Below are 16457 nucleotides of genomic sequence, written 5' to 3' on the forward strand. Positions count from 1 at the left end.
GAAAAGGAAGAAAAAGTATTCCAGAGAGGAGACAGGTAGATGCTAGTGAAATGGTCAGGCTATTTGGCTATAAGTAAACTGCCATGGTCTAAACGTGTCCCCTGAAATTCATGTGTTGGAACACTTAGTCACCAGTGCAGCAGTGCTGGGAGGGAGGGCCTTCTAGGAGGTGTTTAGGTACTAAGTGCAGAGCCTTCATGAATAGGTTAATGCCATTATAAAAAAAAGCTTGCTGGGCTCCTGCCTGTAATCTCAGCACTTTGGGAGGCTGAGGCAGGAGGATCACTTGAGTCCAGAAGTGTGAGACTAGCCTGGCCAATGTAGAAAAATCCCATCTCTACAAAAAGTAAAAATTAAAATATTAGCCAAACATGATGGGGCATGCCTATAGGCCCAGCTTCTGGGGAGGCTAAGGTAAGAGGAGTGCTTCAGCCTGGAAGTTCAAGGCTGCAGTGAGCTGTGATCATACCACTGCATTCTAGCCTAGGTGACACGGTAAGACCTTGTCTCAGAAAAAAGCGGGGATGAGGGTTTGATGGAGGAAACTTATTGCTTTTGTGCTCCTGTGCCTTCTACCATGTGAAGAGAGCATTCCTTCTTTATAGGGGGCACAGGGTTCAAGGCATCATCTTAGGACCAGAGACCTGTCTCTCACCAGACCACTGAACTTCCTGGCACTCGATTTTGGACTTCCCAGCCCCTAGGACTGTGAGAATTAAATGTCTATTGTTTATAAATTACCCAGTCTCAGGTACTTTGTTATAGCAGCACAAATGGACTAAGACAATGACTAAGGTGGTAAAGATATAACATTGTCCCACTTCAAGATTTGTCCAAAGATTGGTAAACTAGTATATCCTGAAGCTCTTAGTTCATTGTAAAAACTAAAATAAACTATGCTTAAAGTAATAGAATAAGACTACATATATTCAAATCATATACTTTACCATTTCCATATTAGAATGCTTTGCAGCGATTAAATATTAAATCCATGTGTGGACTAATATCACTGTCCATTAAAATACATACTTTTGTCTGTAATAATCTTTAGTGGTTATTTAATTGACTAGAGAGAAATGTCATAATCTCTGGTGGGTATGTTTTATTTCGCCTACATAATGCTTTACCTGTGCACCAAAGAGACAGGGTCTTTGCATTTGATGTAAACAAAAGTCATATGTTACATAGGATGAGGTCAGAAATGGTATCTACAATGTAATTTCTAGCTTATGTATAAAATCCTTGAGGAAATGTAGATCTTCATGAAAAACAATGCTAGAAGGTAAAAGGTCAAAGTCTAATCCATTCCCAACCCCAGTGAGAGGCTCAATTCAGTTAAAGAGGATGAAAATAAAGTTACATGGTGAAATGAGAGGAGGTAGAATTTGCAGCTGAGACCTGCATTTGAATCCCACTCTACCACTAAATAGCTATATATATTTGGGTTTTATTTTTCAGAACCCCAGTTTCCTAACTTGCAAAACATTTATTATCATAGCATTTATTTGACATAGTTCTTGGAATAATGGAATTAACATGTACGAAGAAAACACATAAATTGTGTGAAGTCCTATATAAATTTATCATTTTACCAATGTGATATGGACCACAGCCTAGCACCATCATTCCATGGTCATCAAAATTGATATCATGCTCCTGAGGAAATAAGAAAAGGAAGATGCAGAAATCATTATGTGTTATTATTTAATTTAATTAAACTATTTGTCCTACGTTAAGTATGCATTTCTCATTGTTCCTCTTGTTATCATGTATTCTCTATTAGTCTCTGGAAACCTATGAGTATAAAGTGTGATACAAGCCCAATTTACTTGTAAAAAATAGATCTAGCACAATATTTTTAAATTAAATAGTCATGAGAACATAGCATAATTATATGATCATGTAATTATTGTCCTTATCTATTCACTGGTTTGATTTAATTATCTTAAGGCAGTTCTTAAAAGACTGAGTATAGAAACATATCATCATTTCCGACACACATGATGCCATTTTTATTACCTAGATATCCAAAGAGGTAAAAGCTATGTATTCCCTAATATGAACTGTCTACCAAATCTAGAGCTTTCTGGGTATGCCAATCTGGCCATTCTTACCTGACCATGGTAGGTAACATAGAGATAGTTTGTTACTGATGGGTATTCTGCAGCCAGTGTATCAATCTGTAAGAAAAAACAAAATAAACAAATGAGAATTTTATTATAATTTTTTCAAGACTAAATTTTTTTGTGCTTTATATATATTCCTTTAATTCCTATTACTGTAAAATATGCAGACAGGAAAATGTATGCCCCATGGAATTGCTTCCTAATTCTGAAAACAAGAGAGAAAATAGTGACATGGTCTAGTTATCACATGAGAAACAGGGCATTGGATCACTATAGTAGAACCTCTCATGAACATGGCAAAGTGATCCTATAGTCAACTGGTTACAAGGAAGACTTGCCTCACCAGCTCTCTAAAAGCAGCTGTATATGAAATAGAAAATCTGAGCAAAATGACCGACATGCAAGGATGTCTTTGGGGTTTCCAAATTAATGGACAGAATTTAAGTTGCCTATGGCACTGAGTGGTGGGGTGACACTAATACCATAAAGCCGTAGGGGATGGACAGCGGGGAGAAGAAGATCTCATTGAACATATTTGGAAATCGATTCAACTCTCAAGGGCTAGTAGCTCAGCTTAGTGTGCAAGAATTTGAGCCGATAGGGCAAGCTAGTGTAAGGCAGGTGAGAAGGAAGAAAGATAATAATCGCTGAGTGGAAAATATTTAGCATCAAGCTTGAGACCTAAGGTATGCATGTGTCCCCTGAGCACACAGAGAAAAGTCAATGGTTTTAAAGGACAAAAACCAACTGGTGGTAATTTAAACCAAGACATCCCTTTCATTAAAGGCCAAAAAAATAAGAGTCACAACAGCACACCTATGAATGTTCGTGCGTGATTGTCATGAATACTAGATGAGTTCATTATGCCCAGCCCCATCACAATGAATACTAAATGAACCATAATGATGGGGCACTTAATATAAAGTATTACCCTGTAAAAAGTTAGTACCAAAGGAGATAACTATTATTTTCAAGAGGGTCAGCCACCATGCTAGGATATTTCAAGTCCTTCGATTACACTAAAGATTTTTTACTACTTACATATTTGAACACAGGTCAAAAAGCAGAGGAGAGATAGTTTAAATTTTTGTTTTGTTTTGTTCAGTTAGGCCAAGACAGAAAATCAGGCACTCACTCCTATCTTTACATTCTAGTGTCCTTTCATTCTTTTTTAAGTAAAAATTAATCATGTGCTAAATAAAACTAGTGACATTATGGGCATCAATGGATGAGTAGAGTCACTTCTGAATCCCACTTCTGTTTATTGACAATGGCCTTTTGAATGGGTGCCTACATTTAAATCCTGTTGGGGGAGGGGAGAAAGGGAAACTCTTTACCTGTTTAACCCAAGGGTGGATGTTTTTCTTTAACCTCAGCTCCCTTGTCTGGGCCTCAGTGAGCCCAAGGCATTTTGAAATCTGCTTATCCGAGAACCCAATTTCCTTTGCCTTTTTCAGGGTTTCTTCTGTAATGGACTCACTAGGATTTAATAGAAAAGAGAGTCACGTTTAGACTAAACACAATAAAAAGCAGTGAGGAGTTCAATTTCAAAAACACCAAGGGCTCCTTATTTTCCACCTTCAAACATATTTAAGTCCCGTTATTTTTCAAAAACACACAAATAACTAACCCACTCATTCGTCTAGCATCTGTGAAGTCTTCTGCATTTGCACAGCTGACAATCTCTGATCTCCTACTTTCACACTCTATGCGACCTCTTCCCTGCTGCTTTTATAAAAAATGGCAAGTGCATTTACTGTTCTAATAAATGTGCTCATTAGTAATAATCAGAGACCTCACTCTCAAAGTCCAGGAGCCCTTTCTCAATTTTCATTTTCCTCAACCTGTCATCACAAGACCCTTTTGATGATCCATTTTTAAAAAAGATATTCTGGCTTCTGCTAAGTGGCTTCTCGTTCTGCTTTATTATTCACAACTCCCATTTACTCAGAGGGCTCTATCCTTTGTTATCTGATTTTGTCTGTCTTCCCACTCTCCCACTCTAAATTTAGCCACGGTCCTGGGTTCAAGTAGCATGGCTGGTTGATGATTCCCAAACCCATGCCTATTCAACATCTAACCTGAGCTCCAGGTTTTTCTGCATATGAATTTTGAGAATCATCTTCATCTAGGTTTCCCAAATTTGCCTCAGATTGGATATCCTCTCCATAAATTGCCGCTGTTTACTAATATTACCCATCTATCTATGTGAGAAGACAGTTTTGTCATGTTTTAATTGTTTTCCACTCAAACTAGATTTGTCTTATTTTTCCCCCTGCTCCTTTCCCTAGTGTAGACTTTAATTGTGTTGTTTCTCTCATCTGTAACATCTCTGACATTCCTCTTCCCTTCTCAACTTCTTCCCAATCCTCAGCAATCCTTCAAAATCCACCTAAAGCCAAGACTCATATGTGAAGCCTTTTGGTTTGCTCGCCTCCACACTGACCGTCTTACGCTTTTTACTGTCTCTTTTGCTTGGAGCAATGGACATAGACGCACACAGTCTAGCATGTCCATTATCACCTGATACTTTTAATGTCTCTTAACTTTTATACATCAGTCAGGCTTTTGCCTGCTATATTTAAGTTCCATAAAGGCAAAGAATACACTTGGCTTATTTACCAGATAACTCCCCATACCTACCACATTATCTTACCCTCAGACAGCATTCAATAAACATTTATGAAAATAAATAAATGAATGATAAATATAAGTAATAAGCATATAAATAAAATGTATATATTTTATAAATTAAATATAAATATAATTTATGAATATAAATAAATGAAGGATAGACATAAAAACTTCAATTTCCTAGGTTTTTTATTTCATAGAAAAGACAAAGAAGTGATTGAAATTAGCTCATAACTAGATTTCAAAATGCATGCAAAAATAATTTGTGAAGGGTGAAGGGCCAGGAGAATAAAATACTACTGTAAAAGCATCTTTAACCAAATATCTATGGACCTGCTATTTCATGTAATAGTTAATACAATAAAATTCAATTATAATAGCTTGATAGTCAACACAATGAAATTAAAATAGTGTATTGTCAGAAGATCTAACTTGTATTAAAAAAACATTTCCATGAAATGCTGTTAATAAAATGTAATTGGATTAAATCTATTATATTTTGCTCATTCTAATCATTAATCTGCTTTAATTAATTCATATTCTGAGTTTGGAGAAGAAAGAATCAAGCTGGTGTACATAATGGCTATTTCTCTGGATTTCCAGTGTCAGGATTAGTTTAAATTTTTGCAGCTACAGTTCTTCCTAGTCAATTTGCTTTTTCTATTGCACCCAAATTCCCTTCTGTCTTAAATCACTGTGTTAAATCTCCCCCAAAATTTAATTTCTTCTCTTTTCATTCTTCTTTTGAATTTTAGTCTTCCCAAGTATTTGAAAAGTATTCTCTCAGAGCAATGCATTTTCCTGTCAAATTCTTGACTGCAATCCAATATTATGTATTATTAAGTATGTGTGCCAAGTCCTGTGCTTTAGAACTGTGCCATTCAACATAGCAGCCTTAGCCACAAGTAGTTATTTAAATTTAAAAATTAAACCTTTTAAAACTAAAAATTTAGATCTACAGTCACCAAAGCCAGGTTTCAAGTGCCCAAGGGCCACACATGGTCAGTGGCTCCAGCGTCAGAAAGTACAGATTACAGAATATTTCATCACCACAGAAATTTATACTGGACAGTGCTACCTCAGAAGATAAGGAAATAATATTTGAGATAATGAAAGGATAGTGATTCAAAACACTGTATGGAGGGATACGCTATGTGGTGCTACATGGGGCCAGAGAAAGATAACAGTGTGAAAGGTGTACTCGAAAAAGACTATGGCAGTGGAGCGATGAGAACAGAGCAATAAAGGAAGTTCAACTTTATATAGATAAAGGAGTTGACAGATGGACAATAGGCAACGGCAACAGTATTGGCGATTGTTTGAGAGCAACAGTGGACATGGCACGTATGGGAAACACACCGAGGACCTGTAGTTGAAAAGAGTGAATTGGAAAGTGGATGGTGAGGGTAGAGCAACATTCACTGTCACTCTTTCATTAGTATTTTAACATTTAGTGGCCATGTGCTCTGTATCAGACCTGTGCTGCCTACATTAATGATGGGAGATAAAATATTGTATTCTTACATTTAGGAGGTCAGAGTATATTAGGAAGCACAAAGAGCCATTGATGTGTCTACATCATGAGAGGTGCCATGAAAGAAGTATGCATAAGCTGAAGCTATGGCTCAGAGCAGGGGCCCCCCAGCTTCCAATGGGGAAGTCTGGAAAGGCTTTACCTCAGAAGGGACTTTTGAGCTTCTGAGAGCCTTGGAAACACCAGAGTTTGTGGTTACTTTTAGTTTTGAAAAAAAAAAAAAAGAGAGAGAAATTAATTTTAAAAGTAGAGAAAATTTTTTTTTGTTATTGTTGCTATTTGTTTTAGAAATGTATGTTTCCACTTTCGCCAAGAATATGCTCCCAAACCAACTGCTCATTTGTTTATGTGCAAGTATCCGCTCAGCCTTTCAGTGGAAGTGCTTGGCAAATAGCTATTTTTCTAAATTAGAACAATAACCACTTTTATTTAAATGACTAAAATCCTAACCCTGAAGAATAGTCATCCAGCTACTCTTAAGACACATGCCTTGAAAAGAACACTCACATCCGTAATTGTGACCATGGACTAGCACAGCAGCACCATAAATGCAAGTTCTTCAAGTGCTAGGACAAGCAGAAGTCATGTATTTATCTTTAGCTTTGTCAGTTAGGTTTTTCCATTTGTTTGTTGTTACAATTTTTAGGGGGTCTTTAATTATTTGTTTGCATCCTTCTTACATGGAATACCAGTCAATTCTTCAAAGATTGCTATGTGGTTTAAAGTGAAAATTATAAATAATGGTATTAAATGAGAAAAATTTAGCTTCCTCACATTTCTATTAGGGATACTATAAATCTGCGTTTGTTTTGTCTACATTTAGCAATGCAGTATTTTCATTCAGCAATGCAGTATTTTCATTACTGGAATATGCATAATTTCTCTTATTCTTTTTTACTACAAGAGTCTAATAGAATAATGCGGACATATCTAGCAATATACAAAGTTCTTCCTCCTCTACCTACTAAATAAAACTGGATGCTTATCAGCAAAGAAATAAAAATAATAAAGAAAGAAGAGAAAGAAGAGAGAATGAAAAAGAAGTGAGAAAGAAAAGAAAAGGCTGATTGATAAGAATTGGCCTTGTGCATTAAAAAGTGAAGTGATTTAATTTTGTACTCAGCTCTGGTGACCAAAAAAAGGCCATCTGTCACTAAGACTAACTTAGTTGTTACTGCTCCCCCGACCATAGCATTTCCCACACCAGAGTTTTCATAATTTAAAGGTAATGTCTGAGAAGAGCAACAGTAAAACAAAATAATGATTGTGAATGATGCTTCAGAATGGGAGTGAAAACTTTCTACATAGGCATCCCCTTAAATCATACCAGGTGAGAATTTTGAAACAGATGCATCAAGCTAGACCTGCACATTGCATATTTTAATCCCACTAGTTGATTCTTAGAACATTTTCTTGGTGAGCCAAAAACTGCTTTAACTTCTGCCCAATTTTCAAATAACTAGATCAATAACATAATACAATACTTTAAATGTCTTGAAAATTAGAATGTATTAAATTGAAATGGTATATTTGTGCATTCATATTCATCTGTCTTAACTTGAATACAGGTATTGGGTATGTGTGATCATAGGATGTTCAAAGTTATGTAATTTCTATAGTATTTTATTCATGGTCTTTCTGGTTATTTCTGCTCTTTAGACATGATCATGAAATAGTACAAATCACTTAGCAATCCTCCTCACTGAGAAATCATTGTTGATCCTGACCCACCACGGCAATTAGAGAGGCACAGACGAGTTAGATTCCTTCCCAGTCAGTACTGCCTAATTCCACAAGGTACTCCTAACACCAAGACAGGAAGCAGGTCGATTCTCTGTATTGTCCTCACCTTTCCTCTCCTCTGTTTCCTCTCTCCTGTGTAACACCAGGCTGGCTGATATGTCATTGTACACAGAAGAAAATTGACTTTAGTCCCAGCTTGTTCTGATACAAAATTTTATTTTGTGTCCCATTATAATAAAAGAAAAAAAAAAGACATTTCAAAGACACCATTCATTAGTTTTGGAACAGTGATTTAGATCAGGTTAAATCTCCTCAGAGTCAAATACAAGATGAATAATCTTAAGCAAACATAAAGCTCATTTAACAATGTGGAGACTCAGACAGATGCTCCTCATCTTTATCTGCCCACATTGTGCTCCATTTTGTTTGCCAAAAAGAATTTCCATCATGGTGGGTTTTTGTTTCTGTTTGTTAAATCAAACTAGGTAGAAGCTTATTTTCTAAACAAGGCTATAACATTTTTATTTTTCTGAAGGAAAATAAACACCTTAATTTGAAACAAACTCAAAACAGAATAATTACTAAAAGAAATATAAATGTTGAATTTATAATTCAACAATGCTTTTTGAAACCTCAATAGGGAATATTTCATTTATATTATGTTGTAAATCAAGACAGCTTTATACACAGCTAGAAATGTGATCAGCTAAAGAAACGATATTGCACAAAAGCACACAATTTTAAAATATGCATAATAAATTAGCCTTCTGTTATTTGATATATATTAGTATATACTAGTATTTTGTTCATTTTTGCTCTTTTGAACATGTACACATTAAGTTCATATTTCAGAACTGTGTCATCTGAAATATGCTATACATACAACTTTTCTTTCCCTTGCCAGTTTGCCTTGCTTTGAGAGTTCAAGGACAAACTTTTCAAAAGGTTAGACTTTCATCATTGCACGATAGAATCTAAACAATAAAACAACACACCAAATGGCTAAAATGTTGGCCTGTTCATAATCTTCAGTTTCTTTCTACTTTGCAGCAAAATAGCGACAGTTTGAAATTTTAGAAGGGGAAAAAAAAAGTCTTAAAATCAGGCCCTCAGACTTTTACACACTCTGCCATAATCTTTTAATGGTGAGACCGCATGGCTGGGCTTCTACAGCAGGAAGTCTCTGGTGTGTTCTCTGGTTTACAAAGAATACAAGCCTTTCCTCTAGCTCTCTAGGACTTCTAATGTAGATTTTGTTGTTGTTGTTGTTGTTTAAAATTCTACCCTGTCATCTCTAAAACTTCCTCCACTCACACTTAGTCTTCAATAATAAATGATAAAAGAAAAATGGAATAAATTCCCCTTAATGAGGAAATTTTCACCTGGCACAGAGGAGCTGGGGAAATCTATTAGCCGACTGGAGGAACGCCTGCAGCATTCTAATTACCAGGGGAGCCCGTGCACTTCACACAGTCCTCTCTTCCACTTGACGGGCTTTTATCTGATCCACCAACTCACAAGTAATACTAAACCAAATTTCCCTCCAGATTGCACAAGCTCTAATGTGAAAATGAGCACTCCACCTGGCCTACAATTATGGGATGGGTTTGCAATTTTATTATTATCCTCTTTAAAATAAAAAAAAAAACTCCAAAAAGGCAGGAAAAAAAAAAACGAAGCCTGATGTTCAGTAATGACAACTGCTTTAATAAGAGAATTGACTAAGACATATGTTCTCTGCCTCATGAACCCTCACTAGCCTCTCTCTTGAGTTTTTTACTGCTTCACTTATTATTTTTGGCATTTCACAGGTTCAAGACCATGCCACAATCAAATAATGCCATCAGTGGAGAAATTATTTGTCACCTTTCTTCACTCAAGGAGACGGGTTGCTATGTATTTCCTTAAGAGAAATGCAAAGGACAATTTTCAAAAATAGGAGTAGCATTTAGAAAAGCAAAGTATAAAAACCCAGGCAATTGGGTAGACACTACTATTTTGTCTTAATTTTTGAGTACCATGGCTGTTTCTATATAGGAATGAGGTCTCTGAGGGAATTTAAGAAGACCTGAATCTCTCTTTCTTCTACAGAACAAATAATACCTAGATCCAATGTTCATGTAAAAATACGGCATGAAAATTATCTAATAGTGATAAATGGACCCAGATTCTATCACAATAATGCTAAAATATTACAAGTAATGGTTTTCAAAAAGTGGCATACTTAAAACTATCTTTCATCTTAAAGGCTAGTAATAATAATGGCAAAATCAACATTAAGAAGAAAATCTTATGAGAAACTGATACTGTAGCCATCTTTAAATAGGTAAGTTTTAAATTTCTGAATTTCGTGTTCTTTTTTTACTAATCTTTAATGACCCTAATAATCCAGAAATATTTTGATATTACTTTTATCTGGTAAAGCCACTCATTTAGTGTTGAATATAATGTCATAATTATGCTCTTTGATTACAAGGAATAATAATGAAGAAAAAAGCTTAATGTAGGTTAATTGCAATTTTTGAGCCTTAATAAATCACATTTTGTTTTTTCATGGTTCTTAATTTAAGATGCAATGACTCTCTCTCTCTCTCTGCCCTTGATTTTACAAAATTTGAATTTTACTTTTCATCTTTACCTAGATGAAAAACAAATGGAAACTGCCTAACTGAAGTAGTAACCTATGTCAATTCATATATAAGAAGGTGTTCTGATATATTCAAAAAAGCCTGCTGATACCAATCAAGTAGATTTTGCTTTAGCCAATTGAACTAAAGGGCTAACTCCATACTATGAAATATTGATTCTGTTATTTCTGATGAATACATTTGCTTATAATTTTAAATCTATTCAATGTATGCTTTCCTAAAAATAAAGATGTATTCAGCAAGCAAAACTCTGGGTTTTCCCCTGAATATAAGATTTTTATGTGTACAGAATTTAAACATAACAGACAAAAAGAAACACTTTATAAAGCCTCATGGAAAACTGAGATTGAATGAGCATTCTTCAGTGTTTTACAATTTGTTATTGCAAATAAATTTATTTGAAAGTCCTATATTTTACACATCTCCATCATCGTTGTTTAAATCACCACGTTTCCACAGAACAGTTTTCTAAATATCACATAGGTGTACCAAGCAGCAAATATAGAAATATAATTTTCAATATATCTTTGTCTGACTTCTAGAAACAATTACTTACAGCCTTGCTAAAATAAATAACTTAACAGAAGCCTATCTACTAATAACTACATCATAATTTTTTTCCAAGAAAAATGAAAGATATATAAGAATAATTTTTGACTACATTTTTCTAGTTCTTGAAGGAGAAAATGTAAGCCATTTTTTAGAACGGAGGAAAAGGAGAAGTCATTTTTAGGAGGACGTGGGAAAATTCTATAATTAAATTCCCAGTGACATGTCATATTCAATCTATGTTGATACGAGGCTTGCTACCTACATGGAAAGCAGATATCTTTATTATCTGGGGTTCCTTATAAGAAGACATATATAATGCACATTAGTAGCCATGATAGCAAAAATTATCATACGCTTGAGACTACAACTATATACTTGAAGAACAACACAAATAACTCACTCTTCAAGTTGCCTAGACTCAAGGATGGGCAATAAAATGAGTTTATCAGCTGAAGAGTGAGTAGAAGGGGAGGGGTAGAAGAAGCAGCTGCAATTTGATACTGCCAGGTGAATACTGATGCGATGGCCACTGCATTATCACAATTATAGTTATACAGGCAGAGTATCAAAATGCCTACTTCACCCTTAGATAGGCAAATACCTGTGACAAACCTGCCGTCAGGCTCCACCATCCTGAGAAAAAGACTCATCAGTCAGATGAAATGATAAATGTGGGAAGTGTTTAGCACAACACCAAGAAGGTATTAAGTGGTTAACAGATGCAAATACTGGAGGAAAAGGACGAAGGGAAAGAAAAGGACCAACAGGGAGGAGAAAGAGGAATAGGAGGAAGAGAAGAAGCAGGAGGAGTTTAGCAGAGCAAAACTAGCAAGTCATCTAAATTTGGCCGAGCCCCTCAGCTCTCTGTTTTCTTTCCTCTCCTGTGTAGTCTTCCTGTACTCACACCTTGAGGTGGTGAGGGCCACCATACCTTTTACTCCTTGCAAATCAAAATTGATCTGGAAAGAGCACTCTCAGGCATTTACTCCACTGTTGGGAGGCATGGTTGCTGCCTTATACTCCTTGGATATGAAGTGTGTGACTCTATCTCAAGGTCAGAATCAAAGGCTGTATGGACCATAAAAGCATCTCAGGTATAATTTAGCAGGTGAAGAAATTCTAGGGTCAGCAACGCATTATCTAGCTTCTGTGATTATAGCTCTGGCAGCCTATTTTGCATAAATTTAATTTCCATTCTATGCTCAAGAGTTGTTTTACTCACACCTGCCTAAACATGGAAGACAAAGTATTTGCACTTTAAAGAAAAAATATCTGTATACATGTTTTGTATATACATATATATAATCTTTGATCATAAAGAAAGCAAAATTTAAGAAGCAAATTCTTATCCTGGGTCTCTGTACCCTTGAAAATCCTGTTTACATTTTTCAAAGGTGACTTACCTGGGCTTTTGTTCCCTGCCAGACTTCCTGTGTTTTCCCCCAAGAGTTTTGGGAAAGGGCACATTTCTCACAATGCTTCCCCTCTAAGTGGGGTCAACAATGCAGGCAGCTCACAACTTGACAGTTAAGGAGGAACTGATTTCCAGCTGTCTGATTTAAAAGTAATATCTCTAAAAAGAAGCTTTTGAACAGGGTTAATGACTCAAACTGAAAGTGGGAGCCCTGGACTAGATTCCTTGCTTTCCTCTGACTGGTGTGACATAAAGTATGACACACACCTCTTGTGATTCAGTTTCACCATCCATAAAAATAGGATAGTGATATTTTTCACCTTTATTATAATAGAAATGTACTTTAAGGTCACCAGAGAAATACAGTAGATATCTGTATTTTAAATAAGTATTTATTTTTGCCTTAACCTTCTTCACTGGTTAATAAAATATCCTTTCACACAGTTGAAAATGTCTAGGAATATTTCTCACAAAAACTTCTCAGGGAATGCACAAATTTGAAAATATGGATAATTTTTGAAGATCAACAGTACACAAACACTGGTTAGTTCTCACCAGACATTAGAGATTTCACAATATACCTATCGTGCTTACATGTATATAATCTTTGACAATGTAAAACAATTAGGTAAATCATTAAAAAACAGTTTATGCACAGACTTCCTAGCTAACTAGTATACACATAACTACTTAAAAAATTAAAACCTAGAGATGTTGATTTACAGTATTTTCCAACAGTTTATATATTGGGCTATGTATTTTCTAATTAATAATTTTGTTGAATCTCTTTGAACAGACAGAAATAATAATGCATTTTGCTCCACTACAACTCCCCCTCCTTTGCCATCACTAAGATAATGATGTTTTCACTTTCTACCAAGAACATGTATTTGTTATATTACCATACAAATATTGTTGAGTGTTTATACAAAACACTATATGTCAATTCCCAAGAAAGTATATGACAAATAAAGAATAGAAAACCATTTGTATCTGTTTCAGAAATAATGCCATAGACCTTATGCCATAGTGAACTCTATTCTGCACTCATACAAATTAACAAAAGTTCTTGCTAAGCAAGACCTATAATAAAAGTATATTAAGGCATTACAGTATTTGATATTTTCCCTGATGAAACATACAATTTAATTGGGTGATATTAGAATATATAAAATATTTGCACAACAATGAAGTAGGACTGTGGGGCATCAACTATTTCAAGAAATGAACAAACAGGTAGATAATATCCACTTTAATTTTTCCTCTTATACTGTGTTAATTTCCTCATAGGAAGATTTTCACTGTTATGCCAAAATGGCATAAATAGAACAAAGAACAAACAGAATTTGTCAGTTCCTGAGTAGAATTCACACATTTACCTGCTTCTTCTTCTTCACTATGTATTTCTTCCTTATAGTCTAGCTTCCACTCCTACCTACCCAACATCAAGTGAGGTGGACTTAATTCTGTTCCTTTCTTCTCTCTCTAAACCATACAATCCTCTTGAAACTGTCTTCCTATTTTATTTATTTTGTTTTAAATTCTCTCTTCCTTTGGCTCCCATGACAGTGGGATATATTGAAGGAGAGAATATTGTCCTTGGACTGAGAAACTTCTGAACTCAAAACCTGGCTCCAACATGTACCACTTGTAAAACCTTGGATAATCCACCTAAACATTGAGTCATCATTTGTTTCATAAAATATGGAATAGATACACACACCTTCTAAAAAAACCAGTCCATTGAGACTTATATGAGATAACATGTGTAAAAGCTAAGAGCTTTTGTTTCTAATCTCCATTAAACTTTCATGAATTCATATTTCTGCTTCTCATATGTCCATTAATGTGTACTGTCTATGTATAGCTATTTGTATAGATTATAAACCTATAATCTATTACAGGTTCAATGACTAGTGATTATTCATCAACAAATAGCTTTGGAACTAGCACAAAGCCTTACATATAGTAGGTATCCAATAAATAATGACTGAATAGAAGATCAAATACCATTTGGTCTAATAACAGCTTCTAAGAAAAAGAAACACCATCAAGTAAATACATAACCCATCATGCTGAGTTCAGAGACATTAACCCAGGGATAATGTATTAATTATTGACTATTTATAGATATATACACATATATTCTGTGTATGTGTTATTTTAAATCAACTTAAACTTTTTAAGTTGTATATTCTTATGAACTAGCAAACGTACAGTAATTAATATACAGAAACAAAATAGGCACTTTATGAATCATCTGAATATTACTCTGAAAACCTTTTAAGCAAAACATTCATCTTGTCCATGTCAGACTCATAAGTACTCTCACACACATTCAAAAATGCACAATTAATTGCCAAAACTATGAAAACACTATTTAACAAATGAAGACTCTCAGGACATTAAATATTTTATGTAAAATTTTGTATCTATTTCAATAAATTATTACTTTAAAAAACAGAGTCCTACCAAACCAATGACATCACTTAAAAATATCCTTTTAGGACAGGGAACATAAAGGCAAATTAAAAATCAAATTTATTTTTGGCATTAGTTTACAGAGTTACAAAATTTCCCATAGTAATACTCTTCTCTTACAAAGAAATAATTGCTTATATATGTAAGCCCCAATTTTTAGTATTTCTGAAGAGGTTTATTATATAAATGGCTTGGAGTATGAAGACTGAAAGCATAGAATAGTAATATGTAGTAACTGGTAAGATTGTTTTTCTTTAAAGTTTGTTACTTTACATATAGTATATATTCAGCTAGCTGTATGACTAGCTCAGTAAAATAAGAAAGGAGTTTTGCTTTTTTTGCTTTCATTTTGTTTGGTTTTTACTAGAGTAAAACTGAGGCTTAGAATACCGTGAGTCAGTAGTAATATGAGAAGACATAAGGCCGTATCTTCTCATAAGCACATCAAATTGATGGGTTCCACTAAAGTGCTCAACCATCTCTAATCTCATTTCTATATCCAAAATAATAGATAGTATCACAAAAATTGTAATGTGATTATATGTTATATGTATCTTTCTCTAAATTACTTGTCTATTTCGTAGTTTCAGATGAAAGTTGTTGATTTATTTTTCTACCAGAAAGTCTACATTATCATCAGAAAGTAAAGTACTGACCCTTCTGTTTCTCATATCTAAGTTCTAACAACACTTAGGTGACACTTTTCCCCCAGAAACTTCAATCAAGTATAAGCACAAAATGTTCTTGTCTGATATTTGCCATGCTTCATGAGCAAGTTAAATAAAAAGTCAATAGAAGCTAGCATGTGTAGGAGAGGACATTCAAAGGGAGTGTTGCAGCTAAGGTGACACCTGCATTATTACATCTGCCAGAAGTTTGTGGCTGCAGGGAAATGGCCAACTTTACTGAGCTCAATTTAGCACTTGAATGCCCAAGTGGAACTCACCAGGTTTGTCCTGGATTGTTTTCCTAAGCAATAGGCACACCTATGATTTTTCACCACTCACCAATGGACATGGTTTATCACATTGACCACAGTGATGTTCAGATGGAAATCGAACCCTTCAAAAGTGCACTTTGCTCTTTTTAACTACATTGACTGTAAGCAGCAAAGAGGAAAGAGGATATTAAAGTTATTAGAATGAGGATAGCAAAAAAAAAAAAATGAAACCTGTATAATATTAGACAATAGCAATATCTGAATAATTTGTAAATAAATCCATAGTAAAGTTTATGTTCACGATAGGGAAACAAATTCAAATCTTAGTTTCCAATACTTAAATGGCATAAATTGTATCACAATAGTTATATCTCCTAATTTTGAA

At 34.7% G+C, this 16457-nt stretch overlaps 1 protein-coding gene across 3 annotated transcripts in view; it reads right to left on the minus strand.

The window, feature by feature from the left end:
* Positions 1-16457, minus strand: part of CPS1 (carbamoyl-phosphate synthase 1) — a 155689-nt gene that overhangs the window by 34706 nt on the left and 104526 nt on the right. For all 3 annotated transcript variants that reach the window (XM_064373038.1, XM_021667019.2, XM_021667021.2), the window contains 3 exons: positions 3464-3605; positions 2115-2180; positions 1593-1656 (listed from right to left, as the gene is read on the minus strand). In XM_064373038.1, coding sequence (XP_064229108.1) covers positions 1593-1656; positions 2115-2180; positions 3464-3605 — 272 coding nt within the window. The remainder of the gene's footprint in view (positions 1-1592; positions 1657-2114; positions 2181-3463; positions 3606-16457) is intronic.

Source organism: Aotus nancymaae, unplaced genomic scaffold, assembly GCF_030222135.1.
Source record: "Aotus nancymaae isolate 86718 unplaced genomic scaffold, 86718_ANA_hifiasm-v0.15.2.pri h1tg000008l, whole genome shotgun sequence".
In the NCBI taxonomy this organism is placed as follows: domain Eukaryota; kingdom Metazoa; phylum Chordata; class Mammalia; order Primates; family Aotidae; genus Aotus; species Aotus nancymaae.